The sequence below is a fragment of the Megalops cyprinoides genome, chromosome 11 (genome assembly GCF_013368585.1).
Source record: "Megalops cyprinoides isolate fMegCyp1 chromosome 11, fMegCyp1.pri, whole genome shotgun sequence".
Lineage (NCBI taxonomy): Eukaryota > Metazoa > Chordata > Actinopteri > Elopiformes > Megalopidae > Megalops > Megalops cyprinoides.
The window spans coordinates 23,670,673-23,690,236 of record NC_050593.1 but is presented as its reverse complement, the minus strand read 5'-3'; the positions used below and the strand labels follow the sequence as shown (position 1 = coordinate 23,690,236).

At 44.2% G+C, this 19,564-nt stretch overlaps 1 protein-coding gene across 1 annotated transcript in view; it reads right to left on the bottom strand.

The window, feature by feature from the left end:
- Window positions 1-19,564, bottom strand: part of pcca (propionyl-CoA carboxylase subunit alpha) — a 123,533-nt gene that overhangs the window by 26,628 nt on the left and 77,341 nt on the right. Inside the window, exons 20-22 of the mRNA XM_036541260.1 lie at window positions 17,562-17,664; window positions 10,806-10,904; window positions 4,705-4,758 (exon numbers count right to left, since the gene is read on the bottom strand). Coding sequence (XP_036397153.1) covers window positions 4,705-4,758; window positions 10,806-10,904; window positions 17,562-17,664 — 256 coding nt within the window. The remainder of the gene's footprint in view (window positions 1-4,704; window positions 4,759-10,805; window positions 10,905-17,561; window positions 17,665-19,564) is intronic.

Here is a 19,564-nt window from a genome sequence, read left to right as displayed (position 1 = left end):
TTTCTTTCCGGTTTCTTTGCAGCAGCACATAAACACATCTTCTGCTGTAATTGCAACTGATGCACCAACTAAATACATCACAAAAAATCACGTTCCCAGAATTGATTTTGACTGAGTAAGATGCAATTTCAAAGAAGGCAGATCAAGACAGCTTGGACTGCTGAGGAGCTCTGGATGAGAAAAATCATTTCAATGCCACAAATTTTAAAAGTTACATATTTTCAGAAACCAAACAAAGACTTCCAGTACCCTATTGGCTCAGAGATGAACTGACACTTTCAAAGGGACTTAAGAGCTGCAGTTTGTTGGACACAAACGCTAGGGAAACGCAACCACTGCGGTCTTCTTCATTGGATATTAATTTATTCATTAAATATTAACTCTTGTGTGGCTTGTGCTGAGACACCAGGTGATGCATCTTCATTTGGTCACAACAGCACACAGCTGGGATGTGGAATTTGGTGGCGATTTCACAGTTGGGGGAAAAGTGCCAATTATTCATCTCCTCAGAGAATAAAGTCTTCTGGTAAACACGCAGTGGGATCCAGACCTCCAGATAATTAACTGAACATGCTCAAAAGCATGGGGCTACAGTTTCCCTACACAAATAGATCACAGTTTCTCTCCTCTGATACTGAGCTATATATGTAAAAAACAACACAATATTTTACAGAATTCACATCTCATTAATAAGTTAAATCAATACTCCTCTGCACTGATACAGCACATATTTTTCTCGAGGAATGCACGAAATCTGGGGCTGACTCAGAAAGAGCCCCCTCTACATGAGAGCATTTAAAAGAAGGGGCAGCTCTGTGCAATCATACCCACAGTGAAGGTCTAGGGCTAAAGAAACACTTGTATTTCAGCCACGTACAACTCCAATGGGATCCTGCAGCTTCCAGCATAGAGAGGAGACACTAACTGCAGAAACCAGGTCAAAGAGTCAATCAAATACACCTTTGTATGTGAAGGGTGCTGTAGTGCTTATCCTCGCGAGAGACTTGCCATAAAGGAAAAAAAAATCACATGATCCAACTTGCACAGTATCAAGGGGGAAAAAATCCACAGTCAAAAATCCCTGCAATGGGCTTTAATCTGGGGCTGAATGGGGCCTGCAGGCGCCAACACTAATCACGCCCGTCGAGGCCGGTTGTGTTCCGCTTGCGTACGTACGGCGGGGATGTTTCAGGCGCTTAGGGGACTTGAAAGACGCCCCGGTTCAGCTCCAGCCACCTGCTTTAGAGTCCCCCCCCGACTCAAAGGCATTAGAGAGACATCTCTTGCGTTGAGAAAGGGCCCATTGTACCGGCCCTTTGAGGTCGCCGTCACGCTTCAGTGGGACTGCTGCGATGGCTGTTCCCATTCAGACGGGGTGGGGGGGTTGGGGGGGGGGGGGAGTTGTAATCGGCCTCGCCATATTCTTGCGCTCTCTTCACATTGCAGGTATGGGGGGTGGGGGGGTAAGGCATCGGCTGTTTGTGAAACAATAGATCTAAATGGAAACTCTTACGCCCCCTCACCCCCCACTCAAGCTCCCACTCTGACTGACTCAAAGCTAGCAAGACAATGAGTCCCCCCTCCATAATAACAATCTGTAAATTGCTATGCATGTTTTTAAGATGTGCGCGAGTGTATGTGTGTGAGTGTGTGTGTGTGAGCGTGTGTATGAGTGTGTTTGTGTCTCGTGGGGTGGGGGTCAACACACTTTCCAAACTTCTACGTGCTTCATCCTGTCTCTCCAAAAGGAAAGGCGGGACTGTTACATTGGTCAACTTCTGAAGGGTTTTGCGGTTTTCATTTACATATAATTACACTTTAATAGGAGCGTGACAAGAGCAAGGACTGTTAAGTGGCAGACTGCACAGACTGCTCGGGACCCCCTATGATAGCGGATGACAAGACGCCGCACCGGCTCCATCTCCAGCTAATTAAACGAATCAATTAAGAGACCATTGTTGCGACTGTGTAACTGATGTTCTATAGTGGCAATAACAGCCCCACGGGGAGGCCTTCTACTACATTAAAACGCTGTCCTTTGCAACTCCATCTGATATCATTAGAAACACTTATTTGCGTCTTGCTGTCATGCCGGCGGAAGCAGTGCATTATGGAAATGGGCCATCGGAATGGTCCCGGTATGGGACCGGGTTCAGTTTCCCGACCTCCGAGGAGAACTCATGCAACTCTGCAAGTTCCCCCAAAGTTCCTTAATGGAATCAGCATAACCATCAACACAGCAACCAGTTAGTCACCAGGTGAGGGTCACTTATTAGCATACTTTCCCTGCTATGACAATTGCAGTGCGAATGGATAAATTATCATATTAAATTTGCCCTCCCCAGTTAAACTGATTGAGTTCCAAATTGTTTTAGATGGCTGCCATTAATCCCTACCATAGGCTAAGTGCTTTTCCTGCTAATTTGATTGGGCAGGTGCATCAAGGGTCAATAAACAGCATGCTAAAGCTGAACTCTATTTAATCCGTATTTCCTGCATACCAAATTAATATACAAGATTGTAGTGGGTAAATTACACAGTTTCAAGAGACTAAATTTCAATTTAATGACTACATAATTGGGGTCTAAGGTGACACCAAAAACAATGCTGCTATGTATCTTTTTTGTTCAAAAGGACATAAATTCTGCAAACACTGAAGCATTACTGAAGTCAAATTAGACCGAAATTATACAAACACAGACAACCTACCTGGAATGTCTTCCCATATGATTTTAGAAGATGTGTCTAAATCACTCTTTCATTTGCTTTTTATCCACTTGAAGTTTAACAGAATAATACTTTCGAGCCAAATAATGAAACACCATTTGACAGGGTCACTGATGTGAGCATCAAGTGACTAACACACTATATACATATATTTTACACAAGGACATGAACAGAAGTCTCACATACATGTCTGGGTCTTTGAAAAACTAGACTGTTTATTCTAGAACCATACACTGGTAAACCATGACCGCGCTCAGTCACCAGTGGTGCTGTGGTTTGCCCAACATTGGTCAAGTAGCCAAGAGAAACACTGCGCTCACTGAGACACTTTCACAGAGCTCAGCCGACTTCTCTGAAACTGAGAGCGCACGTCCGCACGCGCTCAGTAGAGCTTGTGTCTCTCATATCAGGCTCACTGGCACTGAGCCCCACACTGGGATTTGAGGAATGAGGAACCGCACTGGCCAGACAGCCCAGCGCATTTACTCATCAAAGGTTAGAGAGCATATCAACAGCAAATGCTGGTGTAGCCTCCTTGTTCTACCAAAATTAGGAGACTGTTACGCTGTGTGTGTGTTTGTGTGTACATGTGCACGTACGCATGTATGTACGAAGATAACAAACACAGCAATTATGAACAGAAAAATGAATGACCTAAGCTAAGCCTTGAAACTTTGTGTGCCTTTATGAGGCTTAAACTAATGGCTAAGGCTCACAAAATCATCTCGCTCCTTTGCCTTTTTAGCAGTTCTAATTAAAATACTTCCTTCCATCAGGGGGAATTAATTCCCAGCTGTGTTGTCGGGGTCTGGACACTGCTCAATGTCCTTCAAGCGGCTGAGAGGAAGAGGCCAGCGATGTCTCTCTCTCCGCGCTTCCACTAGCTGCCTTGCGCCCACCTGTCAGATGGCCGGGCTAACCCCTGTTTCCTCCTCTCGAACCCGGCCCGGCAGAACTGCTGTGTTTGCCCATCTAAAGTCGGGTGAGCAACTGAGCCATTTCGCCCGAGCTGGCGCACCCCCCCCAATCTTGACGGACAGCCTCCGCCCGCCCCCGCCCCCGTCAGCCGGGCCCTGCTGGAACTGTGCTGACAGCGAGGTCACGGGAGCTGCCGTTAAGCAGGGCCACACTGCTCAGACTCCACTGCCGTGGAAACGTGCCAGGCAGGGAGGCCGGCTCAGGCAAGGACAGGCACAGAACTGGCATTGGAGCAAGAAAGGGGGGGAGGTGGGTGTTGGGCAGCAGGGGGAGGGGGTCAGGGCTAACAGGGGCATTCACACCCTGCCACGCCTAGCAGAACAGTCACCCCACCCCCGCACTTCAGAACCAATTCAACCTGTGCGTCTGGACGGCTTTGAAGAGGCCCGCTTCTGGAATACCGTTCGCCGCCGAGGTGATTGAGAGATACAGAGATTGCAGGTGTTTTTGAAGGTTGCACAACGCTCCCTCCAGCTGCATGGGTCCAGATCAATCAGCTGCAGCATGGAGCGGGGGAGACCGCACTGGCAACCAGCCTAAAAGACCTACTGACCCCATCGCTTCAGCACAAAACCCGACTGGAAAAGCACTTCATGCCGCTCCAGGGCTTTTTTTACATGTGTGCTCCAAAATGACACTGTTCTACTATTCTGTCCAAGGAATATTAAATAGGCCGCTAATTTCTCTCAAATTCAGAGATCATACATGATTTATCTCGCTTCTAAAAGTGATACTAGAAATCCACTATTCAAGGCCTTTTACTAAAATTGTAAGTACAAAGTGCACATTTGACATGCTTTAATATGGCAAAAGCCTTTGATCACCCAACTCTAATGAAAACACCACAATCTACACTCGGGTATTTCCAGTGTTAAAACCTATCATACCCTTTTTCTGTTTTCCACACATTTCTCTGATTCCTTTGATCACATATATAACACATACGCTCACATCTGATTCTACATAAGAAGCAAAAATATTCAGCTTTAAAGTACTCACCACTGTGCCCAGATACTGAAGGCTGATCTCTCCTCCTGCATTTCGGGAAAGGCACTGAAATACAAATAATAAAAGACAAATGATTAAACTTAAATAATAAATAAATTAATCACACCTAATTAATATGATCCAGCTGTATATATCTGCAAAACTTAACATGCAAGAAAATAGAATAATCTAAAAATCTAAAAAAAAAAAAAAAACATGCATCATCATATCAGGGAGAATTATGAACATAGGATATAGCCCGATTCAGAAAAACATTCAAATGCTGCAATTTATGGTTTTAAAAATAACTTGGAACTAATTTCCAAAATTATGCAGTATTGCTGTCAGCACAAAATATTTTCAATTGCTTTTCAGTTTAATGCAGTTCAATTGCAACACTACAAAAAATCTATATCTTTAACATGAGTGTTTTATTTTGATTTTGTGATTTCCATTTTTCAGCCTCAGTACCCCTGAAGGCAGAGGTCGTCATAAATACATTCTCATAGATGAGACACCAATTCATAGTTTGATAATAATTTGTGTTTCAAGTCTCTGGATTTCTGTGACTAATTATTTTGAATCACCTGGGGGATACACTCCTTCCATGAAAGGACCATAATTAGCAGAGGACACTGATCAATATTTCTGTCATGTTCAAATGAGGTTAGGCTTCAATCGACAGTAATCACAAGCTGACTCCGAAACCTTATGCTGGACAATGGCTGGGGCAGAATGAAGAAATGGGTGTGGTCAGGCCTTCATTAATTGTTGGATGTTAAAGATCTATGACTGCACAGAAAGAACACAGCCACTAACAGAGTCCTGGGCCCCCTTAGATCATAATGCTTACTAGAACAAATGGGTCAGGAGCTGTCACAATAATCACAGCTCGCAGCAGAAGAAATGAGACAGAGGAGTTGCCCATGCCAGGCATATTACACACAAGCACAATTAACAGACCTTTGAAAGTACGGATGAATCAACCAATACTGATTCTAACTGTTGAGTTCTGAACAGAGGGCAACATGGACGCACATATTTTTCCTAATCCGTCTGGTAAACTGGGGCTCCCGGGAAATTCGAGGGGGAGGAGGGGGGGGCAGGGGCAATTTGGGGATTTAATGTTGCAGGGAATGAGCTGTCTGCTCCCCCGACTGCCAAAACAAACGGACCGGGATACGACCACGTGACCCGCCTTTCCAGTCGGCAGCAGGGGAGGTTTGAGCCTGCGCGCCGCTGTCCAAATGCGAGTGTAGATAAGCGCAGATAAGCACGGTCACCGCTGGTGTAATTAGAATGGGGCGAACGGCAGATGAACCTGGTGTGATTACGGCATCCACGTCTCCCATCGCCCCGCCGGTAAAACCACCCCTGCAGGTCCACCACGCCGCGAAACCTTGGCCCCCATCCGATCCACTGAAGCTGCGTCTCAGCCTACCAACTAGCCTGGCTCCAGCCTATCTACTCCCGTTCCCTAATAAATGAAGACATTGGAGGCTGGGCTGTGTGTGGGGAGTGGAGGAGAGGAGAAACCACCATTCTCACAGGACAGGAGAGGCTTGCTCAGATTTATCTCGTATTAGAGGTTAAGTCTCCCAAAACAACGCCTCTAGGCTGTATTCCCAGTAAGTCGAGCGCAGAGTCTCCAAGATTTCATCGCTGTGACATAAATCTTTTAATCCCCTCAGAGGGCCGCGCGGCTGCAGAGAAGAGCCCGCCGCCGAGGCTGGAAGGCGAGCGAGGGAGCGAGGCCCGTTCAGGGAGACGTGTGTGTGGCCAGGGAGCGCCGCTGCACACCAGGCTACCGCCGCACCCGTCTCCTCCCCGCACTCGTGAAGGACTCCGCAGTGAAAGAGCGAAAGGGCTCGGCCGGCGAGGGGACACGGCGGCTTACCCCCATGAATATACATGAGCTGGATCCACCCTCGGCGGGGCAGGGAGCACCACATGTTTTTTTTTTTTTTAAAGTTTCATTTCATCCTTCGGTAGACGTCCTCTTATAGTTACTATTTGCTCACTAAAACAAATGAAGTGGTTATAACAGCTGAGAAGAGTGTATTTTTGACATTTATTCGGAGTATTGAGATGTGAATTCTCCCTGTGTCCACAACTTCATCGATCATTGAGTTTTTAAGCACTTTACTGAGCTCCTGGTCAAATTCAAAGTAATTTGAACTGGAAAGAGGGAAAGAGGGAGGGAGTTTAATTACTCGTGTATATTTTGGGGTTGAGGGGGGTTGGGGGGAATGTTTGTGAATATTTACACTGACAGCTACTGTGATGTAACCGCAGGAAGTGTATGACCAGAAAAGGCAGTCCTTTGGAGCTGCTAGGGGTAATCCGTCCGACTGCTCATAATGTTGTGCGCAGGATGGTCTCAAACTTCATTATTCTAATCCTGCTCTGTTTGATTACTGCTGAGGACACAAGCCTGTCTCTATCCTGGCTCCAGCTTATCTGCAGGACTTAGGGAGAGTCCTTGCTATCACCCCTGGTACCATTCATGACAAAACATTCCTGACATTTACATTTCCGCACTAAAAACATGCTTAACAACCCATTAGCCTTTGACTTCATAGAACTATGAAAGCGCTATAGGTTTTCAGTTACAGCAGCACGTCCCTATTTGCCATCTTCTTTATTTGCTCTTTCTCCTGCAAGCATTCAAGGTTATTCCTCAAGTCCTTGACAGCTTACTGCCAATCAGAAGAGGCCCTTGGTAGACTCTGTTGCTGACAGCCTGTAAGCAGCACAGGTCAGGTATTGACTGGTTAAGGCAGCGTGGGTACAAGTCCGCTATTTTTTTTTTTCCTCCTTCACCCACTCCTTCAAGGCCTCCTTTAATCTCGCTGCCTTGGAATCCACTCTTTTGATATGGTGACGGCCTTCCTTAGCACACTCGATCTTTGATCTTTCCTGGGCACTGCTAAATCTGGCTGTAGTGGCTCCGCGCGCCCGTCTTCTGTTTTAGGAAGCAGATCACATCTGAATCGACACAACTGAGTCAACAGCCAAGAGCAAGAGCTTTGCATATCATTTGACATAATGCGGATGGCTGCAAAATGACCTCTAATTGCTATTACCAGTGTAAACAATTGCATAATATTTTACTGTGACTTAGAGTACATATCCCTGGGCTCACTGATGCGACTGAGCATTCACACAAAAACAATGTGGCTCAATTTCTGTCCCTCACAGCTGCAGTATTCCCAGCCAAGCTCAGTACCTATCATTTCTGTCCAAAGTCTGGAACTCTGCATATAATTTCCCACCAATACCCCATGCTAGTGTGTGGGGGACAATGTAGTACAACGTATGCAGAAAACACTGCACAAAAACACTGAAGCGTTACACATGATACCTTTGTATCTACAGTGTAAGTGCCACAGAGAGTTTATTTCATTCAACAATTTCACATATTTATGAAACACAAATGTTTTAATAGCTTAACCTTTTTATCTGCGTTTTCCTTCATCTAAAGAGGAGCATTTTGACTGCTTATGATGAAAGTCTAAATTACATTATGGCACACTTTGGTGCTGTGTTCCAGCCCCCAGCCTCTCCTTTGTTAGTGACTTTATATCTGTGGTGCACGAGACAAGTACCATATGGTACTGCCTTCTGTATCAAGAAGCACTGCTTAATTGGAATCCAACAACTGTAATCTTCCTTTGCAGTGCTGCAATGACAGCGAAAATAGCAAAAATAATGAAGGCCCCTCTAATATGAGCTTTTCAGGTCCAGTGCTAACAATTTATGTGAGACTAGGCCAAATTTTGATTTAAAAAAATCATTAAACAACACTCAAGAGCTGCAAATAGACCATTTTCACTACCAGAAGTGACTTGAAGAAATATTAACACATAAAGAAATATTAACAAATAAATAAATATGAACTCAATGATCTTAAAAACTTGCAAAGAACCAACTAAATTTTACACTGCAAAATATAATTTCACATTTAATAATAGTCACAGAAATGACATATGTAATACAAACAACAGATAATTTAGGGGGAAAAAAACCAGAAGAAATAATTATCAGCTTTATCAGCTCCAGGACACCCAATTCTAGCACAACTCATAAAGAAGCTAATTTTAGGGGTGAAACCATTACTGGCTGCCCCTAAAAATAATATACATATTGCAATATACATATTGATATGTTTATATGTATATTGCAATATACATATTGCAATATACATATCAATATCTAATATCAATCTTTTACATCCAATACAGAAAATACACTTAAATGCACAAGAGTTAATAAACTTAAATGTGAAAATTCTCACAAAGTGGATCATCTGAATAAAACAAATAACTCAGTATGCGCTTTTACTTAACAAACCCTCATTTGAACAAATTACAACATTGCATTGGCGTTAGCTTGAAAATATCTGGCTACAATGAATAACACAGATTTTTCTGCCTGCTAACCACTTTACCTCAGCCGGCAGGCTTAGCAGCTATGGTAAGACATATTCCCCTACTTAACAGCAATCAAGCATTTCTCATTATGTGACAAGGGCTTCGTGTGACACTGCAGCCAATCTTTCTGCTATTCTGTGCCAAATTAGTTCCACCTAGTTGGGTACCAATGACCTATTCAATGTAAAATGCAACGGGTGACAATCAGTAGACTAGTGCAGCTTTTCAATGGCTGACTGAAGTTCAGGGCCACTGAAACTGCAAGGCAGAAAAAAGTAACAAGGGCAATGGCACAGTTGTGAGGCCTTGCAATTATGATGCTCCAGATCTGGAGGGAATCACCTGTCTGAGAACTAGTTTCTCTTTTGGCTACCAGACATACTGAGTTATTCAAACAAAGGGGAAAAAGAGATGCAGTCAAATGTATGCTGATTTAAGAATCAAAGGCACTCAGAAACAATGGCTAACGACACTTTTATATTTTACCAAGAGTAATACTGGTTTACAGCGTATGTACATGCATATTTGCAGTAGGTGTGTGTTAGCATGGACTTCATAATTCCATACAGGTAAGGAGATTTTCCTAATACATAATTATACCAATGGTTATAACTACAATGATACATTATGGAATTAGAACAAGGAAATATTCTGAATTTCAAACAATCTGAATATAGAACATTTCTGTCCTACATATTTTTGATTATCATCATATTCAGGATGAAAAGTTGAGAAGACAAAAAGTGAAATATGTCAGACTGAATTATCCAATGTGTGAAAGAAAGGTCGTAATGATGGACAGAAAAACAGGCAGGTAAAGCAGGTCCAACTAATGGTACTCTCTGAACATTTGAGAGACAATGTGATGTCTAAGAATAGGGTTGTGCCTTAGACGCTGACAGTACAAAGGCTAAATGACTATACTAAGCCAGAAGATACTGTTAGCAATCCTACGCTTTGACGCAGAAATCACACTTACACCCCAGTAACCTGGGATTTTGATTTCTCAATATTCTCTCTTCTGAAACAGAAGCATGGTTCTGCAATGCTTCATTAATTTTTGGGAGGAAACCCAAAATGGGCCAGGTTTCCATAAATTCTGTCCATTAATGATCAGAAGTTGTGCTAAACATAACACCCATAAATTTAATCAGAATAATCAGTGCTAGGTCCCCATAGGTTCACCAGACACAGTGATAAAATATGTCTACAATAAAGTTGCCTTTGATTTTATTTTCTTCAAATTCTTTGTCATATTAGGCATCAATATGGCAGTGCTAACATGATCTGGCAGTTTAGGGAAATAAATAATAAATGATAATCATTAACACTTCCTTTGGTTTGAAGATAGCAGGTATTTTCTTCTGAGTGTTACTGAGTAAGAAGACAAGTAAAAAAAAAAATTAAAAAGGCCTGGATGATTCCAGCAATGTAAAGTGAAAGCCCCAGATTAATGAAATGTGTTACAAAAAGTGTGAACAAGTCTTAATTTTGAACTGACAAGCACAAATCTTGGAAAGAAGGAAGCCGTTTGTTATAACGGTAAAGGCTGCTAGAGTGTTTAGGGAACAGACTCAACCTGTCATGAAACTCAAGGCTCTGTTGTCTTTTTCTTTCTGTTTTTGAATGTGTGTGTGGTTGTGTGTGTGTGTGTGCGCGTGCACATTTCATTTCTGTTACCTGCACGGTCCTCTGGGTGCCGTTGACGGTGACGGGTAACAAAGCAGACGCCAGGTTCCACTCGCTGGACACATCCACGCTTTCCCCATCAAGATCCACCTGCAGAGATGGGCATGACGAGACTGTTACCGGGGAGACAGACGCCAAGCGGAATCTCAAGTTCATCGCTCCGTGTACCATGCGGCGGCCATTTTAAACAGATGGCACCCAAACAGCCTGTCATGTTTACTGCTGCTGCCATAAAAGACAAGGGTCCAACAACATGGTCTCACGGGCGCCCCTGGGGAGTGGCGGGGGACCTGCGAACAGCTGCCTGGGGGGAACTCGGGGCTTCAACCTGAACGCCCCCCCCTTCCCCCCCTCCTCCTCACCAGCCTTCCAAACTCCTCTACCTATCCGGACATGCTACATTTACTGCAATTAAACAAGCATGCCATTTGAATATTCGGTGACACTTCGCAACCTGCTCAACGGGGCCTGCATATAATCTGGTCCCCGCGGAGCGGGAGAGAAATTGTCTGTGTCACCATTAATGAAGGAATTTGCATTGTTATCTTAATTAAGGGGAAGTAATGAAGCTCACTTCTGAATTAGTTAATCGACAAAAACTTGTACAAATGTGTTTGCATGGCCTATAGGCATGGCCTACTGATAATGTATATTCTGCCAGGGTGACAAGGTTACATCAACGGAAGGCAGCTGTCCTCCAATCAGGCAGGTGCTCCTGGGCACTACTTCGGCTGTTCAGCAGTCAGATTATCCTGACCTCTCCTTCCCTCTCTTTCTCTCTCATTCTTTCTCTCTCTGACACATTTAAAAAATGGAGTGGAGAGAGGCAGGTGGGTAGGTTAACCCAGGTCCTCTGTTCGAACATTTTTGACACTTCAAATCTAATCACAACTTGACTACATTAACAACTGTAATTCTAAACAAAGGCCTCTACAGTACCTGGCAACACAATGGAGTGCCAGTGGGACCAAAGGGTTTTGTGCTGTGAGGACTGCAGCTAACCAATGGGAGGGGGAGAGAGAGAGGTTGGCTGCTGTTTAGCCTGGTTTTACATACTGAATGGAAGGGTAGAGGAATGGAACGCAGATGCTGAGAGCGAATCTCTGTAGTCCTCTCTAGTCCTCAGGACCTCAAGAGGCGTAGTCATTTTTGATAAGGCCCCAAGGGCCCTGATTGAGATGATTCAGAGCCTTACATGAATCTACAAGCAACATCTGAGGGCGGCAATTACTGAAATAGCAGCAGGCTGAACTGTATGCTTTATATGTTTACAGACACTGAAATGCATTTGCGTGAAATGCGTATGATATACTGATATTCATTTCCTTTTCATATGGGGCAGACACTTTCGCAGGCCCTGACAGAGACCAGCCAGTGCTGATGCTTCATCCCTCCATATCACATTCTCAACTTGCAAATTAATGACTTGTTTCATACAACCTGTTAGCGCTTTCCACTGCAACGTCAGCAAAAGCACGTCCTGCCGTTCCTTTAGCATTCACACCACAAAGATAACAACATGAGCAGGTCAGTCGCCCAGGTTAACAGCAGAGCTGCTAAATATTTGGGAATTGCTTCAATTTTCCAGAAACATTAACAATAACATTTATAACAATGACGACCCTGTGCACATTTTTACATCATAACGAGCAATCGGAATCTTGCAGAGATAACAGCGGCGCTTTTTGACACCGCACACTGGAAATGGAAAGTTGACAGCAAAGCCGTGACAGCGGATGATGCCCTCCACCCAGCCACACACAGGTATGCGGGAAACCAAAACAACAGAAATATAGTAATTATCGGAAGACTGTTAACCAAACAGTGAGTCAGTTTCCCCGCACGATTAAAGGAGAAAGACGACACTGATCCAACTGAAAAACATTTAACATTTAAAGCTGAAAGAGAAAAAAAATAACATGGATTAACTGATTCACTGAATCATTTTAATTCATAATAAATGTCTTGTAAATGTACCAGAATATCTGGGTTTACATATATACATATATGTATATATACAATAAAGCAACAAATTAACATAAGAAACACAGCAACAAAAAATATCTAAACAATATTAATGAATTTGAAGTATTGCATTAATTCTTGTATCTGCTTCGTTCTATGTTCTAGGACACTCTCTGTGTCTCTCTGTGATTCTACTACAGAGCTTGTTTTCCTGCCAAAATCTTTCAACAGATATTTCCAACTCTACCACTAAAGTGTAATTAAACATGATTATGTTTTTTTCCCTCATTTACATCCCTCAAAATCTTTATGCTTCATGACCTCAGTAACAGACTCGACAGCTGGCCTCAAAACACCACTCTTACCAGGAAACTGATTCCTTTTTTTTCCATTTAACTGCTGATATTATGGCATCACAGAACATGGGGTTATTTCTTTTATTACTCCCTGTCCTCAATGGGAGACTTTAAAAGAAGCCCTCTGAAAATGTATATCTGTCATTTAGCTGGGATATCACACACCGCATGCTATGCTGATATTTGTAATTAAAGGAAGGCCATCAAACCCAAGTGGAGTATAAAATAAAGGAAAGAAAAGTTCACAACATTCCTGTAGTGCTCCCAATGCCATTGATCTTCTCGTACAAGTCCCCCACACATCCCTTCAAGTTAGCCATTACAACCAGCAATCATTACAGAGAGCCTGGCCGGCCACTGAGCTACTATCAATTACTGCACTGCTTGCCAGTGGCAGTGGGCTTATCTCCCGCTTTAACTTCTATTACAGCTAGCCTCTGGGACACTGGCTAACAGAGGGAAAATGGCCACAAACTGCATCTAAGTTCCTTTACACAAAAAAAAAAAAATCAGCCAGGTCCATCAAGCTAGAAGCCCTTTTTTCTGTTCAAGAGATCACTCCCTGACACCACCAGATATCATTATTTACTGATGGGGTCCAGCAGCTAAAGGGAGAGGGGAGGGGTGGTGTTTTCAACATGGAGCCAGTTGTGTAAATACAAGATTTTGCTCTGTCAAAGAGGAGCCCGACTTCAAAACAACAGTAAAACCGTGAACCTTGCCAAGCCTTTTTGAGAGGAGTACGTTTGAAGTCCCCCCACTTCTGGTTATGGGTGAACGGGATACGAATTCTGTTGTAACAAACCATCATCAGGCCCATATGATTCCCTGATTAGGACCATGTGTGGCGCTGCCTCTGAGAGGCTTTTTCCCCCACTGTGGGCTGACCGGAGCTGTGGCCAGCCAGCCCGGCCGCACACGTGTGAAAACATTCAGCCACAGAGTGACACCAAACCTGCTAGATCATCATACACAAGGTGGGGGGGGGGGGGGGGGGCAAAAAGAAGCACTGTTCTCACAGCAGTAACCCACCGTAGAGGCGATCTAAAAACCCACTGCGCATTCCACAGCGATAAGGGTTAATGCACCTAGCAAAAAGAGCTGGATTTAAAACTGTCCACCGATGATCTGAATGAAAAGGTCTAGAGTTGATGGTGAGGTCAAAGAAAGCATTTCTCCCCCTCTTTGGTGTTTCATACTCCACTGCGGGCCGATCTGAAGTGATCCCGTGCACTCTCGCTGCTTTGATGTAACGTGGCATCTTTAAACAAGGAGTTTACATTAAAGGTCAGGTCTGGAAGGGCAACACGCTGCATCTGCCATCCAACATGGGGCAAGAATTCAAAAACCATTACGAACTTGTGCACATTTTATGCTATGGAGGCATGCTCCATATCTCAAATTGCTGGCATTCACCAGACAAAGGTTACATGGAAAATCCAAACAAAAAAACTATGACTCTGGGAGTCTAAATGCCAAACCATTTCAGATACCACAAAATAAGGATCATTTTTCATCATCTGTTAGAAACGTTGGCACTGGAAATATCAGAGCCCAAGGGGCTGATGGGAGAGGACAGACTGGGGCAGAAATGGGCATGGGATCTAACAAAGGAGTGCCCTTACGTGGAGACCGTTGTTCGCTAATGTGCTGGAAACAGTGCTCGAGCTGATGAAGGCAGCACTGGGGGTAGAAAGGGGGGGTGGGTCACGGGGGTCGGCGAGTTTGGAGGGAGCTGGATGAGTCAGATCAAAGGCACTGGAGCGGGGTGCTTCTCAGAAGGGATTATACCTCTTTCTGTTTGCATTGTCCCGCTGTTTTTCGCTCGCAGCCCCCTCGTAAGCCTCCGCGCCCAGATCAACCTTGGCGTGTTATGACAACGGCAACAACAAACAGAATAGCAGAACGCGGCCCGGGCCCACCGGGCGCAGTTTCACCCCCAACTTTCTAATGAACTTTTGCTCTGATCACTGGCAGTGGTTCTCCTATTAGCCAGGCACTCCCAGCACCTGAAGAGTGCGATCAGAAGGTGTCTGGAATACAGACGAGCCAACTGAGTTGCTGTGGGCTCAGAGCGAGTCTGAACACTGCTGGACCCCCCTGATTTCAACTGCAAACGTGGCCTGGTTCATAAACCTACTGAACACCTCCCACTCAATGGCTTTGGGGAAATCGCTTTGCAACTGAATATATTTCAGCGCTCACCTTCATGCACAGACATAACCCATCTGGAAAGAACAGGCAGCTCTTCTGCTCGTTACCGGGTGACCTATTTTGAACCTGATAGCAGACACATTTCCTTTTTTTCCTCAAAACAGTCTACACAGTATTAAGACAGTGTACAGAATCCATGGACTCGTTTGAAAAGTCGGATCTGCAGAGACAGAAAAGCCGGCAGCAGAAAACGGAACCTGCTGCCCTGCGGTCACAAAGACAGCGTTTCCGCTCCATGGAAATGTTGACAGCAACCGTGAGTGAGGCACAGTACAGCAAGTCTCCAGCCAATAAGGTAAAACTCACATAGCAGTAGAGGAGGTGGGCAGGTGACAGCAGAGACACCGCAGGATCACTGGACACACAAAGGAAACCCAAACCACCATGACCTCCATGTCCATTTACGGATGCGATTTAGACTAGACGGTCACGTCATCCTCAGCATACTGATTTTGGATCACAGATCTCTCCGAGACCAATTTTGTTTAGTATAACAGAATTTTTTACCTGCTTTGTCCATCTATTTGAGCTTCTTCCACACAGCATCCTTGATCTGGAGAGACTGCTGATATCACCCACTCTCCATTACCTTTCAACGCCTGATCTCTCGTTCTTTCTTGATTTACATGACAAATAAATTACTGTGTGACTTGCAAGGTTTCCCTTTTCATACATCAACAAGTTATACATCTGAATATTAACTGAAGCAATTCAGGTGAATTGTCTCGCTCAAGGGTGTAACAGTGCACCTGGGAGCCAAATATCCATCAAACATCAACTACAACCTTCTGTTGTTATAGCTACAGTTCTCCAAGGGATCTCATTCAGAAAAAAATACTTTTAAAAATCACAGGCGAAAATCTCAGGCAAACCTTCAAAAGGGATCAAAACAAGCAAATTACATTAACATTACATCAGGCACACAATGAACACGATGAGGCAAAAAAGACACCACAATAGCTGCTGTGAGATTTGAGGAGCAAGCCCCAATACAGAGATCCACTGCAAATTTGTAGGGTAAAAGCAACCACCAGTAATTGGGTAAAAAAAAAAACAGACTTGTAATTGTGCTAATTATGTCACATGTCTCGAATACGTCACAAAGTTTGCATTACTTTGATTTTAATTAATTAACCAGCTTTAATGAGTTTTGTAATGAGATGCTTGAAAGATACCCTTTTGTAAATATCAGGTGTTTCCTCTGAAAGAAACGCAGAAACACTGCTCGATTAATTCCAATGCACTTAATTAGAAAGCAAAAGATTTCCCTAAAGGATACCGATAATGTGAGGGAAAAGTTGTCATTGAATGTTATTGACACTGATGGTTTGACATTAAATGAGATAAAAACCAGAGGAGTGGTTGTGTGACAGCAACCACATGCTATTAACATGCTATCAATAAGCCAGTGTATTTCAGAAAACCCATTTCTCTCACCCATATAATTAATCTCAATCAGGTTTCTACACTTTGACGGTTGAAAGTCAGGAGTCCTGCTATATTTATTTTAAGGCATGTTACAAGAAACAGAATGCTTAATGAAGACCTTAAACATAAACTGACGTTAAAAAGGATAAGATAAAGAGATCCATACAAGCACTGCGTGCTGAGGGAGTGTGTGTGGGAGGGAGCTCCGGCCTGTTTCTGCTTCTCGGGCGTGTGTTTCTCACAGCTCCGCTGCAAAAAGCCACCCATCATTTTGTGATGATGTAGCTGTCAGGCCTGTTTACCTGTGTAAACAGCTGCAGACGTTCAGGTGTAAATATGCAGCGCTGTAAAAAGGCTGTCTGTTATTCTACCATGGTAATGAGGCTCTAAGTGGGAAAATAACCCCATGGGTGCCTCAGTTTGTCAGAGTCTCCTCAGCTCCGCAAACACATGCCTGCATCCCGTCACCCCTGCTAAGCTCCAGCTAAAAGGATAAATATTACATGCGTGGTCCTTATTGGTGAAAGCTGTTTAGAGGAACAAAACACTGACAGAGTGTGTTTTTTTTTTTTTACAGTGGCAGGAACACACACATGCAAAATATAGGAGACTGCTTTCGTTATTAACAAACACGTCCAAAGACATCCATTACTATGGTGGCAGGAGAAGAGTGGTGGCCATTGAATAATGTGGACGTGCAGACAAAGTGATGAACGTGTTGGGAGATTGGTAAGTGTTTATTGTGTGTGTGTGTGTGTGTGAGTAAGTGGGGAGGGGTACTCACGGTGTAGGTTGATCCCGAGCGGGAGACAGTGACAGCGTGGACCCCCTTCTCCAGCTCCAGGGACAGCTCCCACTTCCTCCGCTCCTGCTGGGCACTGGAGACTCTGGAAAAACAATGCCCACATTATCCACCCCCTGGCAACATCAGCCCCGGCATCGGAGCAACGCATGGCTGCGCAGGAGCGCCCTGAAGACTCCCTGTGCACTGAAATGAACCTATGCACAGAATCATTCATCATTCATCACTCAACTACGCAGGCATGTAGGCACACATGTGTAGGCTACAGGCATGGGCGCAGAGCCGCAAAATGGCACCCCTGAGTGAATCGGTTACACGGCGTCGAGAGCAGCAGAGATGGACCTCTAGTCTCTGTGCTCTCTCTGTAAAAAGGTTCTCAAATCCGTTTAGCTGCCATTCCAGATGTATGACTCTCCTTAATATTGCTTTAGTTTATTAAAAAGCAAACATGATACATCCGCTGTTCCCTTCGCGTTCCGCTTGCTCCCACACTCACCCAAGAAATGCATTACAAGGTACGAACATCCATTTTCGTGCTGCATTCTGGGAGATAAAGTCTGGTATCAGGTTTCAGTCAGTTCTGTAATCAGTTAATATAACCCAAATTGGGTCACGGGCCAATTTAGAACAAACTCATAAAAACTGTTTTTTTTTTTTTTTTTTTATGCCTGATGGACGTCTGTGGTCATTTAGGACATTTTGAATTTTTCTGTGCTGACCACAACTCTTCAGAAGTCAAATGGAATTATTCCCAACAGAATTAACAATAACAAAGACCCTAAACTGCAAAAGACCCAGAACTCTGAAGGATAATTTTGAATTGAATCTCAATCACAGATGACGTTCAGGTTTTATTAAACCAGTTTATGATAATTATTACTGACAGAATATTCTGAGAGCCCTAATGAAAATCACAGCAAAACTAAACAAACCATAACCGAAAATTTGCCACTTGCTGGATGGACAGAACATTGTGGTAGATGTGTAGTTTTGAAAAAGCTTTTAACACATACATTTTATATTTCCCCACAACGTGGTAATATAACGTGTTGTGCTGCCTTGTTTATGACCGCAAATACTGACACACTGTATGTGCGCTGAAATACTGAAATTACGTGGCAACATTGTTTCATATTGACAATACTGGCTTAAGTTTTATGTTGCTTACAAATCGTGATTAAGTAACTTTGTTGTTTGTGGTTTTACACACACCGTCTCTTCGAAATACATCATCATCCGGTCATTTTCATCTGTTTTTCTTTTTCCTCCTTAATGATGCTGCAGAAGGGCCTATGCCTTGCTGGTTGACAGGGCAGAGCTGACACCGGTCTCCTTCCAGCAGAATTCACGTTCATACACCCGCCTGCCCTGCTGCTTGCTTCTCCTTTTCCTTTTCGGTTACGGTTCACTTTCGGCAGAGCTCGCCCATCTCCTCGCGTTCCCAAAACGGGGTGAGCTTAAACTCAAGATCCCCCCCCCCGCCCCCCCGTCCAGTAAGGGCTTTCTCTAATCCTGCGCTGGCCGGCAGCCTAAATCTGCGACCGCACGCTGGCCCCGCTCCAGCTACTCCCAGCAGCACTGGCTGACCGGGGTCCAGTCTGGTAAAGTGGCCCTCCATCTCTGGGCTGCAGACACAATGCTGGCACGGTGTCAACAGTGACTTGATCAAGACGAATCTGTCACTCCCAGTCAGCCACGGTCCCACTAGCCTGGCATCCCACAGGCAGGGGTGTTACATGGGGAACTTGAGCCTGTTCTGACCCCCGTGTGCTCGCATGCACACACTGTCACTGATACACACACACACACACACACACACACACACACACACATACACACACACACGTGCATGCACGCAATCTCGAACAAATATGCACACTCTCACGGACACACATACAGTCTCATAGAAATATACATATGTGAAACAACCACACTCCTTCAATTCATCTCAAGTGTTTACTTTGGTTGACATATGCGTCAGCCTT